Source organism: Oreochromis aureus, linkage group 10 (assembly GCF_013358895.1).
Source record: "Oreochromis aureus strain Israel breed Guangdong linkage group 10, ZZ_aureus, whole genome shotgun sequence".
Lineage (NCBI taxonomy): Eukaryota > Metazoa > Chordata > Actinopteri > Cichliformes > Cichlidae > Oreochromis > Oreochromis aureus.
In genome coordinates this window covers 14,002,367-14,028,128 of record NC_052951.1, presented here as the reverse complement: position 1 = coordinate 14,028,128, position 25,762 = coordinate 14,002,367, and the positions used below count along the sequence as shown (strand labels likewise).

The following is a 25,762-nucleotide window of genomic DNA, read 5'->3' as shown; positions in this document are numbered from 1 at the left end:
TTGAAGGTGTCTCATGTGCAACAGTGGAGTTTTTCTTGGTCTGTAGTCTTGCAATCCATTCCTGCACACAGCTCTGGTGATTGTCTTCTTTAAGACTACAACTCCTGACTTGGCTAAGTCATTCACATGTTTTTGCTGTTGTTCTTTGAAATCTTCCACTTCCTACCTGTCACGCTTGTTCGGTAATGTGTGTCTCTCTTTGAATTTCTTGATGATGCTTCTAATTCCAGTTCTTGACACTCGATAACTTTACATATTCATCTTCTGGTTTGTGAGCATCAACAATTCTTTTTCTCAAGTCTAAACTGATTTCTTTGGTTATTGTTACGATTACGTTTTCTTCAGTGACAGCTCAAACCCTCACTGAAGTTTTTATACTTTGTGTAAACTGGAAGACAACCCTTTCAAAACTCAGTTTTCCAAAGTTAGAGCACATCATTACACAGTACTGGTTTGTGCTGTGTTGACAAAATGTTCAGCTATAATACTGACCCCAATTAATGCTTTTTAAAGAAAACTAGTATGATTGCAAATGCTATGTAGAAAATCACTTGCTCTATTTAAAAAAAAAAAAAAAAAAAAAAAAAAAACCCCACTTGAGATATTCTTGACAAAACTTTAAATTTCATACGAGGGCTAATAATTCGGTGCTCATCTGTTCATGTCTAAATCTATGTGCGCGGCATCTACAGCAAAGAGTCCTTTATTGAATTGATGTGTGATTGTAAGGTTGCACCAATGACTGATTCTCACATCAGTTATCAAAGTTTTCGTATGAAATCAAGTTTTCAAACTGCTGGTTTTTGTTTTAAAAGAAATAAGAAATAAAATCTTACTGAAACCATCTACTTTATTTATTTCCCATTTATTTAGGGAGACAATAATGTACCATGGATAAAACAGCAAGACTTCTTTTACAACACAAACTAACAGACTCATTCATTCACATTTTTACACATAATATCAAGTATATATTCCACAGCATCACAATCACACTTTAGAGGTAAGACGTGGAAGAACTCCTCACATCCCCTGAATACACTGCCTCTGTCCCTTTATCCATGTTCATGTTCCCATTTGATTAAATATCTGCATTGATCACTGTTACACCTGGGGGAAAGAGACAACTCTTTTTTTGCAGCTACCAGTGGCGTGTGAATGCAGCACTCGATTGGGGCGAATTTATTTAAACCACAAGATGATGGCCTATACATGCTAAGTAATATTCTGAGACAGCCTAAGGGGATTTCAGTACTGGTTTTCTGATGAGTAAACTTGTCGAAATTCAGCAAAATGAATTACAATTTGTGTATGTCATGGAATGTTTAAGGGGCGTAAACATGAAGGAGAAAAAAAAGACTGTGACTGTGGCAGACATTCAGAACATGAGCCAATCAGTCTGTACTACGTTGCACTGCACTGGGGTTTGGATATCTGAGAGACAGGCTGAGAGGTAGGAAACTCATTCCTCCAAGGTTCGGAAAGCATTCTGCATGTCCTCCAACAGTTGGGCATAGTCTCCTTTGATCTTAGCTTCACCATCCTTGACAGGATCCTGAACGATACATGAAATGCACAAAGTCATTTAACGGGGTTGATGAGCAATATGGGAAAGCAGAACCGAAAACCAAACATCTCCTGCCACATGAGAAACAAATGCGTACCTTGAACTTCATGGAGCTGATCTTGTACAGGATCTCCCCCATGTTTTCCCTGATGATGGCCCAGGTGATTTTGTTGTCACTCTGAGCTGTGGACTCCACCGCATGTCGGGCCATGTCGTAAAACGCTATCATGTTTGAGAGGATGCCAACAGTTTTGTAGAAGGGGCAAAACCTGAAAGAATATTTACATACATGTCGTTTAATACTTTTTCCTGTTTCCATAGGAATTACAGTGATATCATAAAATACAACATCCAAAATGCACAATTACAAGAGTCAGCATGTTCTTTTAAAACTTTCAATGTAATCTGTCTAAATGTAAGTGCTTTGTATTCACCTGTCATAGGGAGTATAACCATTCTGCTGCAGGAAGTCGTCCTTAATGAGCTTAGCAACTTCTAGAGTAATTTTATCAGTCTCAGCGAGTGAAGCCTGGGAACAAAACCAGATGAGTCCTTGTTATATTTTTCTAGTCATTGGCACATTTTTTTTTTTTTTTTAGCATTCTACAGCTCTAACAGATGAACCTTTTTTACATATAATGTATCCACTAACTTGGCTTAGAAAAAATATACAAGAAAAGAGATTAAGCATTAGATTGCATTGGGCCTTTTGTACCAACATATGTTCCTTCAGTTTCATGTACAGACTTCACTCTCTTCAATCTCCCACCTTCATCTGGTAAAACTGATCAACAGATCTAACTCCATTTAGAGTCCATAGTAACAGAGCTATTAGAACTTCCAAAGCATTCAAACTGAATAAAAATTGTGACGATTAACATGAATTCAGACCATTCATAGTTCATTGGTCATTAAAATGGACATAAAACACTACATTCATTAACGCTAATTTACACCTTTGAACACTACTTAAAAAAAAAACTGTCACAGATTAAACACTATCCGTGAAGCTGGATTTTAAAAAACAAGTGTTTGTAGTAGAGCATTTGTGGCGCCATCATGTGGCAGTACAGAATATTACTTCACTAAGTCAATTTGTTGGTTGCTGTGGAAAACATGGAAACTAAAACTGAAAAGCAGGGTCACTTTTGTACCGCCCTGGCAGTACTCAAGAGAGGAGACATGCTCTGCCAGCTGATTATGTCACTCAGTCTGTATACACAACCCAACAATGGACAAACCAGCGCATTATCAACAGGTGGATTCTCCCATTCGAGTGCATGTAGCTTTAAAAAAAAAGAGAAGGCAGCAGCCGGGGCAACAGAAAAGTGGCGCCCTTAAACTGTTTTAGTTTTAGTCTCCGAGTTTTATCCAGTATGTGACTAGTTAGCTAACACAAACTAATGTAAGTATAATCAACCTTGTGATGTCATATTCTGTATCTCACAAGATAACTCTATAATTACTTTAAAAACTTAAACTTTAAACACTTATTTTTTAAATTCAGCTTCAGAGGCAGAGTTCAATCTGTGACAATGTCTTTTAGAGGAGGGCTCAATACTGTAACCTAACATGCTTGTGTTTGGACAGTAGGAAAGAGATGGTGTGTCCGGAGACTCCGAGCATACAAACTCCACAAGGAAAGGAGCGTGGACTGCACAGTGACGCAGTGGTTAGCACTGTTGCTTCATGGTAATGAAATTCTGGGTTCGATCCATCGCCCAGCTGGGGACAGTTTTAGACCATTTATTATAAACTGACTCACTTTGCCAACAAGCTGCACAATCTCAGCCAGGTCCTCTTCTTCCTGTAGAATCTCTTTTGCTTTTGTGCGAAGAGGAACAAACTCTGGGAAATGTTTGTCATAATATTCATCCAGAGCTCGTGTGTACTTGCTGTAGCTGATGAGCCAGTTTACAGACGGGAAGTGTTTTCTCTGAGCCAGCTTCTTGTCCAACCCCCAGAACACCTACAAACAACAACAAAAACACAGGACAGTGTAAAAGAGAGACACTTTCACTTTAAGGTGAAGTCGGTCAAATGTTTGTATTAAGTTACTACACTTTACTTACCTGAACAATTCCCAGTGTGGCTGAAGTGACAGGATCAGAGAAGTCTCCACCAGGAGGTGACACACTAAGGAGTTCACAGTATTAAAGGTTAAGTTTACTAATAAAATAATCACCTGCTGGATTCGATTTAAAGGTTTCACATGAAAACAAACAAAACAAAAAACACAAACTTGCTTATATAAATGTGAACTCACGCTCCTACGATGCTGACGCTGCCTTCTCTCTCTGGATTTCCCAGGCACTTCACACGTCCAGCACGCTCATAGAAGGAAGCCAGTCTGGCGCCCAGGTAAGCCGGATACCCACTGTCTGCAGCCAGCAACATTTACAAGAGTTTACCTACTGTGTGACAGGGTCTTAACAAAATCTGAAAGAACCGAGACCTGTACTATGAAGTGAGTTTAACATACCCAGGGTATCTTTCTGTTATCTGGAATCACTTACACTAGCATTGGTGACCAGCATATGCAGTCAGACAAAGCTAATTATCATCTTGCTAAGTTAACCCAGTGTTTCCTCTACATGTTCACAGGAAAATGGTGGTGTTGGCAACATCTAACCAATCACAATCTTCTTCTTACTATGACGATCGCACTGTATGTATGTATATATGCACCCCATCTCTTTCTTAGTTGGTGGGCCAATTTGATCGAAACTTTACACGAACATTGACACACACAATGCGATTATTAACATCTCTATGTTTTTAAAACGATCATTCATTACATTTCGGTTCATTTTCATATATAACATTTTAATTTCGACATCCCGATATTATGTTCTTACGTTTGCCTTTCTTTCAGCTGCAGCTCCAGTGTTGTTTAACATCTGAGAGTAAAGATTAAATATAAAAAGGGAACTCAAACATGGGCTTAGACTACACACAAATTTGATAGAAGGTCTGCAAGTACAGTGTAGGCGTCCTCTTTTAGGATTGTATATTAAAACCTCTAGAACAATAAAATTATTGTAAAATTGCAGCCACACAAAAAAGGGAAAAATGTTTTGTCTAAGAATATATATTTATTACCGGCGCTCATCAGGGAAACTGGTAAACATTAGACACTACTGAAAAACTTTAAACCCTCCTATCTCCACACAGATGTCCAAGTGATCCTTCAGGAATAGTGACACTATGTTCTGGAGAACTGAGTGGTCAGTAGGAGGTGATTTTTGTACCTGCTGATCTCTAATCTAGAACCTAACTTGCTGCAGAGCAGGTTAAATTCACTGCATAAGTTACCTTGGCAGTATACCCTGGTAAGAAATAAACCACCTTCATAGTACAGAAACCCGAGAGCTAACCCTGAAGTTACCTAAATGAAGCCCTGCTTAATAGTACATCCTTACTAGTTAAATGAGGATGTACTATTTAGGATGTACTAGTTAGAACATGAATCAAAAGGGCATAAATAAAATACACCAAATATATATTTAAAGAAAACCCCAGAAATAAACATTACTGAACTACATACCAGCAAGTTAAAAAACAAAACAAACATGTTTTGAGATTTTGACTGTGACCACTGAACTCACCAGCAGGCATTTCAGCCAGTCTTCCAGAGATTTCTCTCAGAGCTTCGGCCCATCGAGACGTCGAGTCAGCCATCATGCTCACATTGTAGCCCATATCTCTGAAGTATTCAGACAGTGTGATCCCTGCACAAGCAAAAGTTTGACATTTGATGACACGTTCAAAATACTGTGCAAAGAGGGAAAAAAACCCAACAAAATACACACTACCTCACTACTAGCTACTTTTTAAAGTATGTAGTAAAAGTTAAGGTTAACAATGACTCAGTTCTCTATAATGTAGGCAGCTTATACCTGTGTAAATGGAAGCCTCTCTAGCAGCCACGGGCATGTTGGAGGTGTTAGCAACCAGCGCTGTTCTCTTCATGATGCTCTCAACTTTGCCATCAACTTCCATAGTGAGCTAGTAGGAAGAGCAGCGTGAACAACAGCCTTAGCTTAAGCAAAAGTGACGCAGTAGTGCGTTTGTTACAGTAGACAGAAATAACTCAAATAACAAATCGAAAGCTTCGTAATCTGCAAACCTCGGGGAAATCTCGCAGCACTTCAGACATTTCGTTTCCACGCTCTCCACAGCCGACATAGATGATGACATCACTGTTGGAGTACTTGGACAATGACTGCGAGATCACAGTCTTTCCACATCCAAAGGCTCCTGGTATAGCAGTAGTGCCACCCTGCACACAGCTGTAAACCACAACAGCCACACAGTCTCATTATGTAATAAATAACTAAACAATCCACCAGTGAAAAACCCACTTTACGTATTTACGTATGTATATATGATATGCAGTACTTGCAGTACCACCACCCACTGTAAGGCTTATGGGCTGCCCTAAATTAACACTATTGATAATCACTATAATCCTTTTTTTATGGTTAAGTAATGGTTAATCCTTCAGTATGTGCAAGATTTTTAAACAAAATTATATTTTTAATGCTGAAAATAGTTTCAAATTTACTGATTTATAAAAAAGTTTGTTTTAAACATGTTTTTGAAAGATTTCAAAAATTATGTGTTTTCTTGTTTTTAATGACAGGCGGTTTAATAAATCTGCTAAGCACCGTATATTAAATAAACATGTCATAATGCACGGCAAATGAATACTCACGGGAAAAGTGCATCCAGAACTCTCTGGCCGGTCAGCAGTGGATGATTAGCTGGTAGTTTTTCTGTGACGGGGCGGACTTGTCGTACTGGCCACACTTGCACCATGCTGAGTTTCTCTTTAATGCCTTCAAACTCAAGCTCCAGAACCACATCCTGAATGCAAGAAAACCCCAAAATCAGTTTTGTTTGTATCCAAAATGAAAAGCACTTTGTTTCAATTGCAACACTCACTGAAATGTCGTAGTTTCCAGGCGGAGCCAGGTAGGTTATGGTGCCTCTGCTACGAGGTGGAAGCATTAGCTTGTGTTTGATTAAGGAGTTTTCGAATACCATACCATAGATATCTCCACCAGTTACATGACTGCCGACCTGGAGAGGGGATCACATTTTTAGTCAGCACACTCGAAGAAGAAAAAACTTTCAAGGTCTCATCACTGCAACGGTGCGCTTTCCTTACCCGAAGGCTCTGCCCAGGTGTAAATTCCCATTTGATGTTTCTGTTGAGAGCACCAATGTTTACTCCTCTTGGGATGTAAATACTGTTAGTGAGGTCATTGATGTCTTTTAGTGGGCGCTGGATACCATCAAAGATGGAGCCCATGATACCCGGTCCCAGCTCTACAGACAGGGGCTTTCCAGTTCGCAGGACAGGGTCCCCGACAGACACGCCAGCTGTAGAATCAAGTTAGGGACACCAAACAAACCACAAAATGTCTAAAACGTGAAATCTGCCAAGCGGCTGTTCTTCATGCAATTCAGTCTGATTTGTTTGTTCGTTTGCTTTTTTTTTTGTACTTTAGATGTTTGACAAAAGAGGAAAGAAACACGGCAGCAGAAAGGATACATGTCTCCTCGTAGACCTGGATAGTTGCCATGTCCCCTTCTAAACGGATGATTTCTCCCACTAGCTCACTGTGACCGACTCGAACCAGCTCATACATGGCTGCTCCTGCCATGGCAGTAGCTGTCACCACTGATGGCAAAAGCAAGAAAGAAAATTACAGATACTGAAACGATTAAGAAACAATCAAATGTTTTACTTGTTTATACTTTCAACTGGGACAATTTCAAAGAGAGTATTAAGACAAAAATGACAAATGTTATAGCTTGAACATATGTGATAGACCAAGGATATCCTTAAGCAGAAGTCATGCAGTTCAGGATAACTATATACTCTACAGCTAGGCTAAAGAGGCATTTTTTAGTGAGATTAGACATATTTTATACACAGTTTATACCCAGTTACCCCTGCTGGGTAATAACAGGAAATGTCATGATTTTGTCATCATGTGATCAACTTCCTTAATTTGTCAGCTACTCAGCTAAACATTGCAACCATCTACTTTTAACTACATTAAACCTGATAGATTCTAGCCATTTAAAAGACAAGGAGAATAAACCAGACCTGGTCCAGAAACACCGTGTACATATCCAAACTGGCTTTCTCGGTCCTCATCCTGGATCTTGGGAAGTTTTGAGGTATCCATCTTGATAGTTTATATCCTACTAAATTCCTTGAGGGGCACACAGAGGACAAAATATGCTTTCAAGTCATTTTATAACACCCACACACAGTTTAAGACATCGTGCAATACTTAATCATTAGCCAGGGTAGAGTTATTGTATTACTATTATTTTTCCAGACTTACTTTAGATGCTAGTGTGACAGGGAGAATTATGCGAGCACCGTGACTTGGTGGTTTCTCTCATGAATGAATGACCACATCTAACAGTGTTAGGTCATGAGCTAACTCTGCTAAAGCTTCATTTTCCTTCCATCAGAAACTAAAGATGAGGTAAAATGAGTCAGCGCTGCCATTCTTGGCCAGATGGTAGCTTGTTTGTTCCTCCATACGGAAGGCTGAGAGTAAAGCTGATTTGAGCGTGTGCACGTATAAGTCAGGTGACTAGTTAGCACACACTAGCTATCTTCATCATCATCGTTCACAGTTTAAGCTAAACAAAGAATATTACACTAGAAATTTGCCACATAACTGAGGCAAGCTGGTGAGAATGTAAAACCCTACAAAGCTTGTATAAATACTATACCTTATTACAATGGACAGCTGTCCAGGTTTGTCTCTCCCGTAGAAGACTGAGGAGGAGCTTCGCTGTGCTAATCACCTGCCAACCAGCAGACGGTCACGGGAAGAAAACATCTCCATTGCGGCTCAACTCGCTTCCTGTCTTGCAACGCTGGCAGTTATTACAGAGCCAACATGGCGTCTAACAGTTAACAGTTTCGCAAGTTCCGTTGAGCTACACATTGGCATCGGGTGACCTCTGCTGGGTGTGAATGAATTTACAGGCCTCGTTGTTTCATTGTTTTCTTTATTTTATAAAATAGTTATATACGATAATTTATTTATCATTTTAATATTATATTATATTTTTATTGAAACTATGATATAGCCTATAAAATTAATGCTCAAAATTGATTGTAGAATAAAAAAGGTTTTGGTTTCTGTAACTTAAGTGGCTGTAAAGTTGATTTTTTTGCAGTTTTGACCCACAAACTTTTGAATCACCTCATTGTCCTTTCAGGTACTGTAACTTGAAAAATTTTCACAGTAAAGTTTTTCATTCCTTATTTAAATATCCTAAAATTATTGTCCAAAAACTGGTAATTAAATTAATAAAAAAATGATCTGAGTGTGAAGCAGTGTTCCCAGTTTTGGTGCATTCATATCTGAAGTCCTTTAATGATTTGCACATTTGCACATTGATCGTTTTGATTATCATTTTATTTATGTAGTTAAATTTACATATCTCTTTAGTTCTCAGTTGACCAGAGAATTTAGTCATCTCATCTCTCTTTGTGATCATTTACTTGTAACTTTTTTTTTTTTTTTTGTACTATATTACTCCTTTTTGTCTGATAGAGATCATTTGCCATCATTTTGTAGTCATTGTGTGGCCGTCTTTTTGTGTCTCTGCTCAAATTCTATGATATTCTGTCTGATTTTGCCTGTTTTTAATCTCTTTGTAGCCACTGTATGTCTCTTTTTGGCTACTTTGTATGTCTGCAGGGTTGTTTCGGTCATTTTTGTCTTTCTGGTCATTCAAAGTCATTATTCATCACATGTCTCTGCAACATCTTTTTGATGTCCCCAGAAGGTTGTGCAATAATCCATAAATAATTTTCAAGTGGGTTTTGACCTCTAGTATCTAGTGGAGTTTAAGTTAAAAAGAAAGAAGTAAAAAAGAAAAAAGACAAGGATTCAATGATAGCACGATTTTCTTGCTAACTTGGAAAGTTTATTGATATATCAGTATTTTTAAAGACACATCACAACAAATAGTAATAATGTCAGACATGATACCTTCATACACACAATCCAGAACTGAGAAATTGTTATAACTTGAGGTAGCTATTACAAAAACACTAATGGAATTAAGTGTGAGATTATTTATCAGGAAGATTAAATTAAAATAAAAACACTTGAATCTTTCAATATTATGGTATGATTCAGTGCTTGTTTTTATCACAGCACACGTTCTAACTTGTCATAGTAGGGAAAGCACAGGCTTGCTCTACTTGTGTGTTTGAGTGTTTGAGCTGGCTAGTTAGGTAGTGTGCCAATGAGCAAGCGTGCCTAATACAAAGACCTTGAAACTGAAGAAGCTATGTGGATGTCAGCCAATGGTAACATGTATTATTTATACCTATGCTTTTCTTACACTGAAATGCTCTCTGCTGGGATGCTGCTGGACAAAGATAGGAGGTCATCACGTAAGGACATTTTGCTAGAACATGCTGTTTACAAGACAATCTTAAGAAACTAATGGGTCACATTTCCACGTGATAGAATTGTGAACTGTGTGATTTATCACACATTGACTCTGTTTTGAAATGAGGATATTTACCTGTTACAAAACAAACTGGTGCAAACTGTGTAGATGTGCTAGATTAGTGGTTCAGTTGCTCATGAAATATTTATTATGAAAGTAGAAATAAAAAACACAAGGTAGAGGTATTTTGGCAGTAGTGGCTTGGTACAAAGACTCCACTAGATGGAGCTAGATGGAGTGTTTCACAGTGTTCTTTCATCTGTGCTGAAGATCCAGTGGAGAAAAGCCCAATTCAGTGTTTTGTCAGTCCGACCACTCATTCTCATCAAGCTCAGAGTCCTCCTCAGAGTCGCTGTACTCAACTGCAATGCGTCGGGAAAGGATGGTGGCTACGTCGTTCCCCACCGGCTCCCGCTTGCTTTGCTGCTCCTGCTGCTCTTGGACTTTCTTCAACTGGATGCCTAATGAGGGCACACACATGTAGAGAGAAGACAGAATATTATATGTCTGTATTGCACAGAGTTTTAGCTGCTCACATCTGTGCTCATCTGACATGTTGGAAGCAATGCCAACTGCGTCTAAGCACGCTGACTCACCCATGCGGATGGCAGACAGCAGGTCACTTCTTGCGTCTCTCACAGGTTTGGTCTCACGTCTGCAGCCTTCACTGTGTCCCGCTAGGTGTGAGGGTGCAGATGGGGGAGGGAGAGGAGGAGGTGGGGGACCTGGGGGTGGAGGGACCATGTGAGTCCCTGGAGGAGGTATTGGTGGGAGTGGGCAGCCCGGGCCTGCGTGCCCAATGCCATTATGTGGCGCTGGAGGATGTGCACCCAATGGAAAACCAAAGGCTGTCTGGGCTGATGGGATTGGAGGGCCGGGGGCAGGAGGTGCTGGGATAGACCTGTGTGACAGTACAAGAAAGAGGATTAAGTTGCAGATGCCCAAAAAGAGGATATTATATTTCAATTTCTCTCACATACTTGTAATCTGCAGGGAGACGAATTGAACCGTTCATTCGGTCTGCAGCACGAGGCTCTGCTGCGGCATAGGTTACTCTCTTGTAGTTGACATCAATGCTTTGGTATTCATGCTCCACAGGTGGTGAGGGATGCATGTTCCCAGGAACGTAATCGTGAGACTTGGCAGAGTTACAAGCAGCATGGGCAGGCACTGGAGGGATGGGGTAATCTAAGAGGTCAGGCCTGGATAAACAATAAAAGAGAGTTTGTCATGCAGATGCAGCCACACATCCAGATGGTAGATTTGTTGTTACAATATCAAAGCTGACGCTTTACACAACAAAGATATTACAATTTGGGTCACAAGGTCCTATTTGTGAAAATGGATCTACCCCTCCTTTTGGGCACACACACACACACACACACACACACACACACACACACACACACACACACACACACACACACACACACACACACACACACACACACACACACACACACGTTTCCCCCCCCCATCTGCTAAGTTTTATTTTAAAAGTATCAGAAATCTACAATAATTTTACAAATTTCTCCATAAAAATACAACTAGGATAAAATAAGATGTACATCATTAGTCCCAAAGTTGGGAAATTCTTTAATTCCCCCTGTAGTGATGTATTATACAGAAAAATGCATTGAAAATGTATCCAAAACACAATCTTGGTAGCTTCTCTAACCTCCCATCTGGCGACAGGGAGCCCTCAGATGATGCGCCTCGCCTGAGAGTCTGTGGATGTCTGTGATCTGGACGGAGCTCTTTATCGAACGCCATCATGTTCCACTCCTGCCTGCGGTTTCGCGCCTTTCTGACCTTCTTCACCTCGCGCTGAATGGAGCTGCTGTCCACACATCGCTTCTGTTCCTGCAGAAACAACAGTAATACAGAGTTTGAGTAAGCAGTCAGTAAGTAAATACGTAAAAGCGTAAACAAGACATGTAGATTGCACTCTGACCCTTTGCCTCCGCTTTTCTTTCCTCTTCTCCTCTGTGTCCTGAAGCATTTTCTCTTTCCACAGGTCAAAAAAGTATGACGGGTCAGAGTAGTATTTCATTGCATCAGTAGAATCCTCTCTGTATTTAAAAACCAATTTCCAACATTAACTGAAGACATAACTGATCAGATATCTAACTTCAGAACAGTAAAAAAGAAAGAAAAACAGTGCAGCACCTGTAAGCAGTGAGGTTGCTGAGAGGAGGAGGTCTGTCACTGCTGTTGTACATGTCGGCTACAGAACTAGGAAAGCTGCTCTTGGATAAAACCTGCTGGTCCTGGACACTCGAGCTTCTGAAGCCCTTCCTCATGTTTATGTCTTGAAGAGAAACTTTAAAAAAGCAAAAGAAAGGAGGAAAGTTTGATTAAAGTGTGTAGGAATAACCATAGCAACAAATAGAAGAAGATTCACTGATACCCAATGAACTAACCCTCCTCCACACTGGAGTCCAGTTGGGTGACTTTCACGGCCAAGCGGTCGATTCGATCCTGAAGAGAGTTTGCACGCACGTAAAAGGTGTTGGCTTCATTAAAAAGCTCCCCGAAAACATTTTCTGCATGCTTACCTGCAACCAGAGCAAGAAAGCGGGAGAGAATAGAGGAAAAGCAATAAATGGAAAGGTGTGTCAACTCTCAATAACATTTTAAAGATAATGGCACCTTAAAGGCAGAGTGTTGATATCAACTATCTAAATTAAATTGCTCAAAATGTTTGTTTCCGTTACACAGTCAGGGGCACATTTCAAACAGCTCTAGTCTGCTTAATGTAAAAGCTATCATTAGACTGCCTGTGTTTGTGTCTCCGCCCAGTTACTTTCCATCTTATCGTGCTGTTGTACAAATCTGTACGCTAAGCTCTAAGCTTCTGTAAGTTTACTAATCGCACACACACACACACACACACACACACACACACACACACACACACACACACACACACACACACACACGGATGTACAAACTATCAAAGGATATGTTCTAGGATTTCTTCTTGTCTCCTCTGTCTCACTTATTTGTAACCACAAAAGCACACAGGCTTTCTAATCTTTATACAGACATTGCAACAACATGTTTAACATTAACCACTGTACTTCTGCACAAACCTGTGTGCAGAGTTAAATGCTACAAATCACACACTGACCCTTAAAATATGTTCTTTGTTTGTTTTCCCCCTCATTCAAAGCCAGCAATTATGTGACACTCTTATCTGATAATCCCTTTTAAAGGATTAAGAAAACATAAGCACTCCCATGACATAGAGGGTATATGTCAATATGTCAAATTATTATCCCCAGAAAACTCAATACCTATTGTGTTGTGTTACAGGACTGATATACACTATGTAGCCAATGGATTAGGTCACACCTCTTAATCTTTGAATATGGGTATTTTCAGTCCCGCTGCCACTGATGTATAAATTCAAGCACTAAGCAGTCTGCCTTTACAAACATCTTCAAAAGTATCGATCCTCCTAAAGAATTTGAGTGTGGTGCTGCAACAGGATGTTACTGTTACAAAAAGTCAGTTTGTGAAATGCCTTCCTTCCTAAATATTCCACGATCATTTGTAAGTGGCATGTAAAGTTACGGAGCAGGGAGAAAGTGCAGAGCTCCAAACCTCCTCGAGCATTAACATCAGCACGAAAACTGCGCTGGGAGCTTCATGGGCTGAGTTTCAATGGCTGAGCAGCTCCTCTAGAAGTAAGGTGTAGGAGGCCAAGTACTTTGGTCCATATTATGTACTAGTTGTGACAAATCGATCTGTTAAGTGCATAATAAATCAAGCTAAAAACCACTGTGTGCAAATTAGTTTCCCACCCCATCACTTCTAACGATCTTTCACAACTTGGAGTAATTATGCCCTGAATATTTAGATAGTTTAGGTTTTTTACAGTATAATTTTTCTTATGATTTAAATTTCGATTTGCTTAATAGTGGCAACACCGTGATTGCATGTAATGAGCACAGGTTAAAGACACATGGATATTTTATTCTGAATTTGATCAACTGTACGCTTACTCAGACTGCTGAGCTGTCGAATTATAGCAGACAGCGTGTTGTTGGTTACACATTCCAGCTCGTTGCCAATTCCATCGGGCACGGCACTGTGGCACAGGTGCCGAGGCTCAATGGTCCTCTTCACCAGAGGCATGACCCCTTCTCACATCTCCCCAGCTGCTTGGAGTCAGAGGACAGAGCTGACAGCTCACTGCTTACTGCAACCTGTGGACTAGAACAATCAACATATTAATGCATAAAGTCAATGCAGTCAACACAGTCATTAATGTTCTCAAATTAAGTTAATAATTTCACTTTAAATGTGTCTTTATTTTTTTAAAAAGCAACCCTGTAATGCATAATGCACAATGCATTAGTATGCTTGTTAGCTTTCCTTGCTTTTATAATTTAAAAAGTGTGTGGGGAACGTGTAATAGAGAGACAAATTAAAAATGAAACCTTTGAGGTTTTTTTTTTTTCAATATTTAGTGTTTTGTACATTGGGCCACTTGCTGTTGAATGTCCCAGTTTATCACTACCTGTCAAAGTGGTACGCCTATTGTATGTAATTGTCCATTTTTGCAAAGAGGTTAACGTACTCGCTGCAACATCTGTTTTATTCAGGAACCTTATTGTGACAAAAGGGGAGCTAACACAGGCACTGTGTGACTGTTTTTTAAGCGAATTTGCATTCCTGTTTACACATCTGTCTCAGATGAAAACAAGGGATGGCCATGCCAACACATTGTTAATATAGGTAACAATAAGAACATAAACTACCATATGTAATTTTAACAGCTGTTTTTGCAGCTCTGAAGCCCAAAGAAAATGTTAAATTATGGAGTGGATGCTCATTTAATGCTTCACTGACACTGAGGGAATGATTTTGGTGTAGCATCAGCGGTCCATTCTTCAATTCCCAAAAAACTACATGCTTATATTGTTGGTTAGAGTAAAGGGGCTGTCTGTTAGTTTCTTATTATCATGCATATTATCAAGTCATTTTAGCTCAGCCTCATTTTTTTTATTTATGATCAATTAATAATCAATAACTAAATGGACAAAGGACAAAATGACTGCTTTGTAGCATGTTCATGTTAAAACTTTGTGACCTTGGAAAATACAACTTTTATTTGTCCTCCTTAGACTGCTTTAGCTTTAGCTGGACCATATAACCCAGGCTTCCTATTTAGACAGGTAACATTTAATAAAAGTTCACTGAAACAACAAACTGATCACTTAAAATACAACATTGTTCAATTCTATGATAACATTGTATTTTAAAAAATGTTTTCAATCACAGAATCTGGGGGGTGGGAGTATGAATTGAAAATTGTTTTATTAATTACTTGAACAGGAAAAAAAAGTTTTTTGTTATACTAATACAGAAAACACAACCTGTAACAACAGACCTACATTAGCAGCAGCTGAAAACATGGTCATGATTGTCCTACCATAGAACAGCTTTAGCGTTGGCTTGCCGGTTGGCTCGTTTTGTTCACGTCAGCACGCAGGGAAGAAGCTGTCAAAGTCGAGTCCAAGCTGTTTCCTCCAAATTAAACAGACTATTTGCTGGCCTGCTGCAGTCTGTAGTGTACTTTATGTTGACAGTCATCTCTGCAGGGCGGAGTTCACTCTGAAAACAAATCTCCGGTCCAAATCACAGCTTGAGCCATGAGGGGATTTAGTCAGCAGATTACTCCTGTCATCCAATCACAGTCGCCATGGCATCCAGTATTTTATTTCAGGATGTATTAGTCCTATTTTTAAGGGCCACAAGTCAACCTTCTATGAATCGGATATTCGTGTGCCAACCTCAAGTTTTTGACATCAAATCAAGACCGAATAAAAGTTTAACTTTAGGCCTTTGTGTGACACAGACACAAGTATGCCATTAATCACTTTTTGATAAGCAGTAAAAATTTTATTGACAGTTTTAACACAGTGATTAATTTGCAGAAATTTTAAATATATACAGTGGTTAAAATTTGCATAGTATTCTCAATTCTAAGGGTTTATTTTGTGCATTCTTTGACTTTTGCTCCTTATGTTTTTGTGTGTATGGGTGTCTGTTGTGTGTGTGTTATCACTTCACTTCAGATCAACTACTTGGCTTAAACAAGAGTGTGTCGGTCCCCTTTAGGCTATTAACATCACAGTAGGAATGACCTGGATTAAGAGCGAAATGAGACACTCAGAATTTTATTTGAAAGCTACACACACACACACACACACACCCACACACACACAGATATACTGTTTTTTTCCTCACAGATGGCATAATCTGGCCTGTGGGAGGGAGTACTGTAACCCACATATCAGGGCTTAAACCTTTTTAAGTAGCACACTGTGAAATTATGATTCAGTTATTACAGGAGCATACCCTATTCTGAGACATTGTCTAATCCAGCTGTCTCAATGCAGTTTGTACAAGTGATAGGTTTAAAGTCAACTCCTTATTTTTGCTTTCTTTTTTTGTCCAGTGAAGGGATTGAGCAGATTTTTAAAAATTTAGAGGAAGAATTGAGATGAAGAAAAGGAAGGAGGCAATGATATATATTTATATTGTGATGTACAATTCACAAATGACAAGAAATAAATAAAAGCATAAATACATTTTAAAGGTGGTTCTTTGTCATCTTGCGATATCTTTTCCAGTTGCTGTGGAATAACTGCCTCTCTGGGGCCATGAATTGCTTGCTTGCTGCAGTCCTCTGGAATCATGACTTAAAAGCAAACCCTTTGTCACTCATCATTCCCTGGTAACCAGACCAGAGCTCTGTCACCTGACCTGAAGCGCTTGCTGTCTAATACATGTGCAGGAGGTAGCTCATTATTGAATCTGTAATTTTTCATGTATATTTTTTGTTAAACTGTTTCATGATATGCAGAAAACTTCACCGAGACACATAGTTTCATGTTCTTTTTGTCTCTAGAGGGCACTGAAGCATTACTTTTTTCCAGCCTCCTGTGGAGTCTTTTACGGAAGAGTAGTCTGAGGGTAGCATTGCCACTCTTTACATGATAAATATTTCCTTTTAAAATAAAAGGTGCTGACAGCTGGTTCCTCAATGTGAGTATCCAGGCTCGTTCACTGTGACATATCCCAACACTTGCTCTGAATGTTTTTTTTTTTTATTTGAGTTTTGGGGCTAATTGAAGTTTGGGGGTTGCAGCTCTCCTTGGTGTTGGTATAATTCTTTCTGGGTCTGCACCACAAAATAACGATTCTCACGTATTGCCTCATTGTCTCATGCTATATACATTCCGATTACATTAATATAATGGTATACTTTTTTTTGCTGCAGTTATTAGTCATAGCCACTCAGATGTACAGTAATGTGTAATTTTGACCACCCCATCTCTTTCTTTTTTGGTTTTGATTCCAAGGAGTCAGGCTTTCTTTTAATTAAAAAAAGATCTTTAGCAATAGTTCCCCAGGTTTTCTGAAGGTCTTTCAAAGTTTTTTTCTTTCCTATTTTTATTGACACCAGTTGCATTTTTTTTACAGTCTTTGTATCTGACTAATTAAAGGGGATTTTGGTTTGTTTATTTCTTTCTCTTTATTTGTTATGCCACTTACCAGTGATCTATGAGTCATTCAAGCATAAAATGACACCCAGCTCAAGGGATGAACCACTGTTGTACCAATTATAACAGACAACTTACCAATTTTAAAATCTATCTTTCAGGCAATATTCAAAAATACAGGTGGTCATACCAAATATTGATGTCTAAGCTTGTTAGACTCATACAAACTCAGTTTGAAAACCATTTATGTTACCCCACGTTTCAATTGCTGTGGCTCAAGACTTTTGCACATTACTGTAAATAATCTGAAGAATAAATAAAATATAAGAAACTGTTATGAGCGTTTATTTATTTTTTAATCATCTTTTGCACATGGAACTAACATTTGCATCTAAACATCAGAAAACTTAAAACATTTCTTGCAGTTTTCTTTTACACAGTTCCTGTAAACATTGTCCACTCCGTCAGTGTTAAACAAAAGTCACAAAGAAGAAAAAAAAAAAGGCAACAGTAACCAGGACAGTGTCTGTTACTTTTAATCTTAAACAGCAAAGTTGGAAGCACCAGTGTTCCTATCCATGTGATAAAGAGAAAGAGTAAGTTCAGAGGGTGCAGTCATTGAGTTTTTATTTATTTGGTAATTTATTGTATTTCAGAATTTACCATGTTTTAAACTAAAACATGCCTAAAAACTGTTATCATTAAGTTAGCATAAAGGCTAACTTATACGGTGTTGATAAGCTAGCAGTGCTACTTACACAGATGGTTAAGTAAGCTAAGCTAATGCTAGTTCCAATTTAAGATTTTGGTGCAATTACAAAATGATAAGAATGACAACATCACCTTGCAGTAGGGCAGTCAGTGTTTTTCTTTTGTTGTGAATGAGTGTGTTGTCATATGGTTGCTGTTTGTAGTTTGGAGAAACTGCGGCTAAACCTGACTTTAAATGTCTGTTTGTAAGAACAACAGCTAATCTAGCTTCAAGCTAAGAGATGTCTTCGCCACTACAGCCAGGTAAGCACCCAAATCATATGTAAAAATTAACTGCTAGTTTTTCACAAAGTTTTGGTGATATTTGTAGAAGAAATATATACTTGTTTAGAAAGCTGGACCGTATTTGAAAAAAACATAACAAAAAAAACAGTGTTGTGAAATTGTAAAATGTAAATATAGCACATAACTCCAATGTTGCGAAAAAATATCTGCCCACTCTTTAATTTCCTTTCCTTGTTACATATTTGTCACACTTAAATGTTTCAGAACATCAAATAAATTTTAGTATTGGGCAAAGAAAACCCACATAAATATAAAATTCAGTTTTTACATCATGAATTAATTTATTTTGGAAAAAATACTATCTAAACCTGTGTAAAAAAATGATTGCCGCCCAAACCTAATAACTGGTTGTGCCAGCTTTGACAGCAAGAACTGCAGTCACATGTTAGGAATAACTGTTAATGAGTCTTTGACATCACTGTGTATGAATTTATGGCCCATGCCTCTATACTGAATTGCTTTTATTCTCCCATAATAAAGTGTTTTCAAGCTTAAGCAGCCTGTTTAAGGTCATGCCAGAGCATCTTGATCAGATTTGACTAGTACAGTTGAAAATCTTAATTTGTACTTCATGAGCTTGAGCTTCAGGGCACAAACTGATGGCCAGAAATTCTCCTTGAGGATTTTCTGGTAGAGAGCAGTATTCATGGTTTCATCAATTACTCGCCCAGGTCCTGAAGCAGCAAAGCAGTCCCAGACCATCACACTCAACCAGCACCATGTTTGGCTGTTGGTATGATGTTTTTTTTATCCCAGGTGTAACAAGAATTAGACCTTCCAAAACCTTTTAATTTGTCTCATCAGTCAACAGAATATTTTCACAAAATTCTTGGGGGATGCTTTTTGGTAAATTTGAGATGAGCCTTTGAGTTCCTTTTGGTTAGCAGCATTTTTTTAATGATGTGAAACATGTAAGTGTGAATAATACACACACACATAGTCAAAAACTGTTTCAAAGCACTGTATTGAAAACTATTTTTAGGGTTTGTTTTGACTGTCTTCAGTGCAGGACAGACAAAGCATGTCCACAAATGAGGTAATAGGTCTGCTGTTGAAAGAGCAGGAGGAAAGGGAGAAGAGGAAAAATATGTTTTTCTTGAAGGATGCAGACTTCTTCCTGTACCACTGCTTGAAGAAGGTGTCTTCCAGAAACTGGCAGTAGGACTGGGAGTTGAACTTGACTCCATCCTCTACCTGAAAAGGCCCCACAAGCTCATCTTTGATGATACCAGCCCAAACCAGTACTCCACCTCCACCATGCTGGCGTCTGAGTTGGACTGGAGCTCTCTGCCCTTTACCAATCCAGCCACGGGCCCATCCATCTGGCCCATCAAGACTCACTCTCATTTCATCAGTCCATAAAACCTTAGAAAAATCAGTCTTGAGATATTTCTTGGCCCAGTCTTGAGGTTTCAGCTTGTGTGTCTTGTTCAGTGGTGGTCGTCTTTCAGCCTTTCTTACCTTGGCCATGTCTCTGAGTATTGCACACCTTGTGCTTTTGGGCACTCCAGTGATGTTGCAGCTCTGAAATATGGCCAAACTGGTGGCAAGTGGCATCTTGGCAGCTGCACGCTTGACTTTTCTCAGTTCATGGGCAGTTATTTTGCGCCTTGGTTTTTCCACACGCTTCTTGCGACCCTGTTGACTATTTTGAATGAAACGCTTGATTGTTCGATGATCACGCTTCAGAAGCTTTGCAATTTTAAGACTGCTGCATCCCTCTGCAAGATATCTCACTATTTTTGACTTTTCTGAGCCTGTCAAGTCCTTCTTTTGACCCATTTTGCCAAAGGAAAGGAAGTTGCCTAATAATTATGCACACCTGATATAGGGTGTTGATGTCATTAGACCACACCCCTTCTCATTACAGAGATGCACATCACCTAATATGCTTAATTGGTAGTAGGCTTTCGAGCCTATACAGCTTGGAGTAAGACAACATGCATGAAGAGGATGATGTGGACAAAATACTCATTTGCCTAATAATTCTGCACTCCCTGTAGACCCAAGAAGAATCCCTCAATTGTAAGGACTAATCCTGAGATCAAGATTCTTTCAAAATTGATGTGAGCAAAAGTACAAATATCCTGCTCTTAAATGAAGCTATAGAGATTTTAATCAGACAATCTTTTAGTTTTAATGAAATGATGTTTGGGATTAGCTTTATTTAGGATTTCGCTGCAGCCTGGAGAGACTGGAAGCGGGGGAAAAAAAATAATCAAATTTTGTTTGTTAAAAAAGAAGGACGTATTGGCTCTTAAGCTTTATCTCCTCCTTGATTTATATTTCCCAAAATCTGGAACTATTTTTTTAATAGTACGCACATGAAGTCTATCATAATTCATTATTTCTTTAATAAATGCGTATTCTGTTAGAAAACAGCCATCACAGCTTTTCTGTCTTTTTATGACAAATTTACAGTTTCTTATGTTGTTATCCTTAAATAATCCAGTTTGATATGAAGGTGATCAGTTCAAAGATTAAGAAGACCGCCAAGGCCATTACTGCACAGAAGTATGTAGTACAAAGACTTGAAGATTTCAAGGCAGTTGAAGATTGCTTTTTGAAAGAATTCCTCACCTCTGTCGAGAAGAAACTTGTGGATGCCCAAAGTCTGTAAGCATCAGAAAATTCCCCATATCAAAATGGGATATTTTGATATAAATATTGTTTTGAATATGGGATGGGTTGATTTAAATATCATTTTTCCATTGAAATAACTGTAAAACTGCTTTTTTAGCAGGTTGAAAAACTCAAGTAGCTCCATACAGGAAATGAGTGATAAGATTGAGAAGGTAACCGATGAAACAGCAATATTAAAAAGGTATGGCTAACAATAGAAATATCATGCATGTCACTTAAATGCTATACGCATAGGTTTAATGCATAGATCTGTAAAAGAAAGTGACAAATTTGGAATAAGTAGCATGCTAAAGCTTTCTTCTTTATAGTGAAGTTGCCAACATTGAGAAGGTTCTGAATGAATATAAGAGGTACAGGAGAATTCTGTTCAAGCTTTCTGATCCCAAGTGGCAGGAAGCCCAGAAAGCAGCGACTTTAACAACGAAAGGCTTGCCAGACAGACCAGATGGTAGGAAAACAACAATAAATGGATACGGGTTAGACTGGTGTGGGTTTCTCAAATGGGAGAACAGCCTTTTATTAAAAAATAAACCCTGTCTGAGTTACTATTGAATGCATTATAACTGCTGGCGTAGAAGCTCACATACATCTGATCTGTAAGTATGAACTTTAACACAGGCTTGGAGAAAGATGTGGATTCCACTCCAGATAGAGTGCTGCCTCCCTCCAGTCAGTCTACACTGTCCTCAAACCACAGTGATGCAGTGTAAGGAAACACACACACTATCACCAGTTGGTTCTTTTCTATCAATTTTCAGATCATTTAAATCGATTAGTTAGTTTGATTAGTTTTAGTTTTGTTGGATAACTTAATCTGTGATGTTATCAGAGCAACAGGGAGGAATGCAACAACAGCAAAGAAGGTGGTAGGAGTTCCAGCAGAATAAAACTTTTTAAAACTCTGATCTTAAAATCTATTTCATTTCAGGGTGAAGAATTCCCAGCTGGATGGAAACAACACAATCTATGAGGTCAGAGTTAGTGAGTCTAAAACCAAAGATCATTAAAGCAACAGCCCATTTTCATCAGGAGTCTTTATTTACAGTGCTCATTTACCTTTCCCTGCAGGACAAGCTGGAACCATATTTCTCCGATCCCCGGGAGTTAATGGTCCTGATGTCAGAGCTGACTGACCAGAACCTGTCTCTGATTCACAATATCACCAGGATGGATAAGACAGTGGAGCACACTTTCGAGGTCACCATAAAGAAAATGTGAGAATCAGAGTGTTCTTCTAACAGTTCTTTCAAAGCCTGGTGTACACAGCATGAATTTTGGCTATTGTGAAGAAGTCCTCACAGTATCTTGCAGATCTCTCGTGACAGCGGTTCAAAGTTGGTTTTTGAAATTTAGGATAACCATCTTACAATTTATGTGACTGCTGCTATGTCTGCTAACCAAGCAAAAGGAAAGCACCAAGGATAGATAGATAGATAGATAGATAGATAGATAGATAGATAGATAGATAGATAGATCGATCGTCAATAAACTCTTCTTTGTGTCAAGGAAAGAGGAAGAGGAGCAGCTAATCCTGCATGTAGAAGATATGAAGGAGAGAGTTGACATCGAAAAGAAGAGAGTGGCCATGCTTAAAAAGAGCGTTCATCTCCATGACTCAATAAAGACAGAGGACCAGGTAATGATGCCGAGTGTAATTTATGCTTTACCTTATGACTTTTTTAATATATCATCCTATTTTAAATCAAAGCAGCCTCGGGGAACCTTTTTTTTCTCTCATCTTCTACAATTGTCTTACATACAGGATATTATGTTGGATGATTTGGCGATTAAGGTGGCAAAGGTGTATTCCTCATGCATCGAAAAACGGCCGACCCAACTCACCACTTTGGAGATGCTGACTGGTTTTGAGCACCGTATATGTCTGCTGTTCCAGCAAGTTGAGAGCATCCCAGAGGACGTGCTGAAAACACTGAGGAACATCAAGGACAGCGAGAGGAGGAGCAGGTTTGTCTCACTGAATGCAGATGTTTAGTAAGCAGGGCTAACTTGTGAATAGATAGTAAATTTTATCCACCTCCTTAATCTCCAGTTGTTGTTTTTTTAACAATACAGAAAGATAAAAATGGGTTTTGTTTCTATTTTATTTCTATATTTTAATTCCTGTCTTTGGTGTATTGATAAAAATCCAGTATACTGTAGTATCCAGTATCTCTTATTACATGCTGTTACACACTCCAGACAGCGAGAGGAAACACTTAAACTGGAGATGGAGAAACACAGAGAAAGGATGAAGAAGTGCATTCAGAGGTCGCTGGGTGAAGCCAAGAAAACAGTGAGTCACTTAAAATAGATTAATACAGCATTATATACATCGTGTACTTGCATTAAGTCAGTGTGCCACATATATAAATGGTTGTTGTGTGATGTTGGGTGAACATCTGCAAAAATGTAGCTCAACACAAACACACAGAATGCTCTTCTTTCAAATGAGAAATGTTACCTCTAGCTTTGAGAAATAAAGACACTTAGCCTCTCAATGTTCTACCAACAAATCAATTTTAGTTAGCTTAGAAAAAAACTCATAGCAAGTCATTTCCCACTGATGGTTAAGGCTCCACCTTTAAAATCTTATAGTATGGACGAAAGCTCATGCCCAGATGTTTCCCGGTCAAGAAGAAGATTGAAGTTGTTGAGGTCATCACCTTCGTGGAGGCCTTCCATTCCCACCTCTTCACTGAGGACTCAGATTAAAAACAAGTACAAATGCACTACTTGTTACACTCGTCTGAGTCCATGTATTCACAGGGATTGTGTGATAATCATAACTTCAGGTCTAAAAACTGGGGAGGATGTGTAAAATGTAAATAAAAACAGAATGGAATGATTTGCAAGTCTCACAGACCAATATTTTATTTATGGTAAAACATAGAAAACATATTATATTTTAGTATTTCATGAAATTTTGAATTTGATGGCAGCAAAACATCTCGGAAAAGTTGGGATGATAACGACACATAAGTGGTAATAAAAAGCAGCTGGAATCCTAAATCAGACAACAGGGCGACACTCCTGCCCTAAAAGTCCAACAACTGGTCTCCTCAGTTTGCAGTCGATTGTTCTTAGAAGAAGAGGGGATTCTTCTCAGTGGTAAACGCGTCCCTTCCCAATTTTTTTGAGATATGTCGCTGCCATCAAATAAAAAATAGCCATTTCTTTCTTAAAATTGTACATTTGAACAATTTGATGTTTTCTATATTCTACTGTAAATAAAATATGGGTGTATGAGATTTCAAAATCCCTGCATTCTGTTTTTATTTACACAGCCTTCCCAACATTTTTGGAATTAGGGTTGTAATAAAGCAGCAGTTACAGCTGATGTTCTAATTACAACAGGGGTCATACTGACTCCTCAATAACCTGAATGTTGCCATCTAAAATCATTATTACTTAATGATCAGCCATGTGTCTGAATGTCAGCTCACTGCAGCTTGGTCATGGTTACAGTTTTTTATATTAATGTGTAGTTTGAAAACTGTTTTCTCTCTTTCTGACTTTCTTAGCGGTGTAAAATCTGTGAGGTCTTAAATATTTTTCACAATGGCATAATCTCTTAGCCAGCTCAGAAGTATTAACCTCAATAGAGTGCTTACCCTCCCCATTATCATCATCATTGACCCTACTGGTGTCCCCCAATGTAGCCAACCACCAGCTTACCCACTTATTGCACACTGGCCTAAACACTCACACCTCCATCATCCATTACACACAGACTGCCTCTCCTCTGATATTTGTCCTCCTATTATGGCTTTCTAGTCCTACTCTGTGCTGGTCACTGCCAATGCCTTGGCAGTTATTTCTCAGTAAATGAGTAACAGACACACACACACACACACACATACAGACACATATACAAGCACACACAGACACATACAGACACAAACACAAACTGTATCAGAAGTATTGATGTATAATTTACCACAATTAAATGATTTTATTTGTAGTAATCCTTAATGTGTGAGTTTTCTTGAAGGAAAGCAAAGTTTCTTTCATATTCCGAATAAGATAAAAAGACATTGGTCAGTATGTGCTTTTTGCCCAAGTAGTTTGTACCTCTCAAACAGATATATTCAGTGCTCTGCACTGCAGGAGTTTGGAGAATGAATTTGAAGAGGTAATACATAAAAAGTAATAGACATGGCACTCACAGGTGAAGAAATTATTTCCTGGTGTGGCATAACATTGGAACATTTAAATGCATCATTTGAGTTTTTAGTTTTTAATTTAGTTTTTAGTCTTTACATAGTGGCAGGCTCAATGTCTTAATTAATATGACAGATAAAGATTAAGATACTTATAAACAGTTTTGAGCTGCACTCATCAACTACTGTATTAGGTACACCTGGCTAGTACTGGGTTGGACCCCTTTTGCCTAAAGAACTGCCTCTGTGACATAGACTCAACAAGGTGATGGAAACATTTGTTATAGATTTTAACAATGACATCACAT

At 38.7% G+C, this 25,762-nt stretch overlaps 3 protein-coding genes across 7 annotated transcripts; 1 reads left to right on the top strand and 2 right to left on the bottom strand.

The window, feature by feature from the left end:
* Nucleotides 1-830: 830 nt before the first annotated feature.
* LOC116336189 (V-type proton ATPase catalytic subunit A-like) lies at nt 831-8,487 on the bottom strand. 2 transcript variants are annotated; one of them, XM_031759987.2, is made up of 15 exons: nt 8,333-8,487; nt 7,689-7,797; nt 7,128-7,256; nt 6,741-6,955; nt 6,515-6,652; nt 6,285-6,436; nt 5,697-5,859; nt 5,467-5,575; nt 5,176-5,298; nt 3,834-3,948; nt 3,640-3,703; nt 3,333-3,536; nt 2,002-2,096; nt 1,665-1,836; nt 831-1,555 (listed from the first exon to the last, which is right to left on the bottom strand). In XM_031759987.2, the coding sequence occupies exons 2-15, from the start codon at nt 7,768-7,770 to the stop codon at nt 1,463-1,465; spliced, it is 1,854 nt and encodes a 617-aa protein (XP_031615847.1). In that variant the 5' UTR covers nt 7,771-7,797; nt 8,333-8,487; the 3' UTR covers nt 831-1,462. The 2 variants fall into 2 exon arrangements, with proteins under 2 accessions (XP_031615847.1, XP_031615848.1); XM_031759988.2 differs by lacking the exon at nt 8,333-8,487 and adding an exon at nt 7,933-8,153 and having other exon boundaries at nt 1,419-1,555.
* A 1,573-nt stretch (nt 8,488-10,060) lies between these two features.
* On the bottom strand, nt 10,061-14,218 carry LOC116336162 (wiskott-Aldrich syndrome protein family member 3-like). Its single transcript, XM_031759952.2, has 8 exons — nt 14,086-14,218; nt 12,499-12,633; nt 12,245-12,398; nt 12,030-12,147; nt 11,754-11,938; nt 11,056-11,277; nt 10,672-10,976; nt 10,061-10,536 (listed from the first exon to the last, which is right to left on the bottom strand). The coding sequence occupies exons 1-8, from the start codon at nt 14,216-14,218 to the stop codon at nt 10,379-10,381; spliced, it is 1,410 nt and encodes a 469-aa protein (XP_031615812.1). The 3' UTR covers nt 10,061-10,378.
* A 3,862-nt stretch (nt 14,219-18,080) lies between these two features.
* On the top strand, nt 18,081-25,266 carry LOC116336152 (cilia- and flagella-associated protein 100-like). Of its 4 annotated transcripts, none has more exons than XM_031759941.2 (12): nt 18,081-18,191; nt 18,557-18,609; nt 21,104-21,267; nt 21,392-21,475; nt 21,603-21,742; nt 21,913-22,000; nt 22,223-22,265; nt 22,363-22,508; nt 22,801-22,930; nt 23,057-23,259; nt 23,494-23,587; nt 23,890-25,266. In XM_031759941.2, exons 3-12 carry the CDS (start codon nt 21,110-21,112, stop codon nt 24,004-24,006), a joined length of 1,203 nt encoding a protein of 400 aa, XP_031615801.2. In that variant the 5' UTR covers nt 18,081-18,191; nt 18,557-18,609; nt 21,104-21,109; the 3' UTR covers nt 24,007-25,266. The 4 variants fall into 4 exon arrangements, with proteins under 4 accessions (XP_031615801.2, XP_039473988.1, XP_039473990.1 ...); XM_039618054.1 differs by having other exon boundaries at nt 18,510-18,609; XM_039618055.1 differs by lacking the exons at nt 18,081-18,191; nt 18,557-18,609 and adding an exon at nt 20,661-20,717.
* The last annotated feature ends 496 nt before the right edge of the window (nt 25,267-25,762 follow it).

Excerpts from the sequence above, each read along its gene's own strand:
- LOC116336152 (XM_031759941.2), top strand. The coding sequence starts at position 21,110 with ATGAAGGTGATCAGTTCAAAGATTAAGAAGACCGCCAAGGCCATTACT. Across the intron at positions 21,476-21,602 it reads GAAACAGCAATATTAAAAAG|TGAAGTTGCCAACATTGAGA; the intron begins GTATGGCTAACA and ends TCTTCTTTATAG. Across the intron at positions 22,509-22,800 it reads GAGGTCACCATAAAGAAAAT|GAAAGAGGAAGAGGAGCAGC; the intron begins GTGAGAATCAGA and ends CTTTGTGTCAAG.
- LOC116336189 (XM_031759987.2), bottom strand. The coding sequence starts at position 7,770 with ATGGATACCTCAAAACTTCCCAAGATCCAGGATGAGGACCGAGAAAGC. Across the intron at positions 3,949-5,175 it reads ACTGGCTGAAATGCCTGCTG|ACAGTGGGTATCCGGCTTAC; the intron begins GTGAGTTCAGTG and ends TGCTGGCTGCAG. Across the intron at positions 2,097-3,332 it reads TTGTGCAGCTTGTTGGCAAA|GCTTCACTCGCTGAGACTGA; the intron begins GTGAGTCAGTTT and ends TTTTGTTCCCAG.
- LOC116336162 (XM_031759952.2), bottom strand. The coding sequence starts at position 14,218 with ATGCCTCTGGTGAAGAGGACCATTGAGCCTCGGCACCTGTGCCACAGT. Across the intron at positions 12,634-14,085 it reads TCGACAGCTCAGCAGTCTGA|GTAAGCATGCAGAAAATGTT; the intron begins GTAAGCGTACAG and ends CTCTGGTTGCAG. Across the intron at positions 12,399-12,498 it reads GGACTCCAGTGTGGAGGAGG|TTTCTCTTCAAGACATAAAC; the intron begins GTTAGTTCATTG and ends GCTTTTTTAAAG.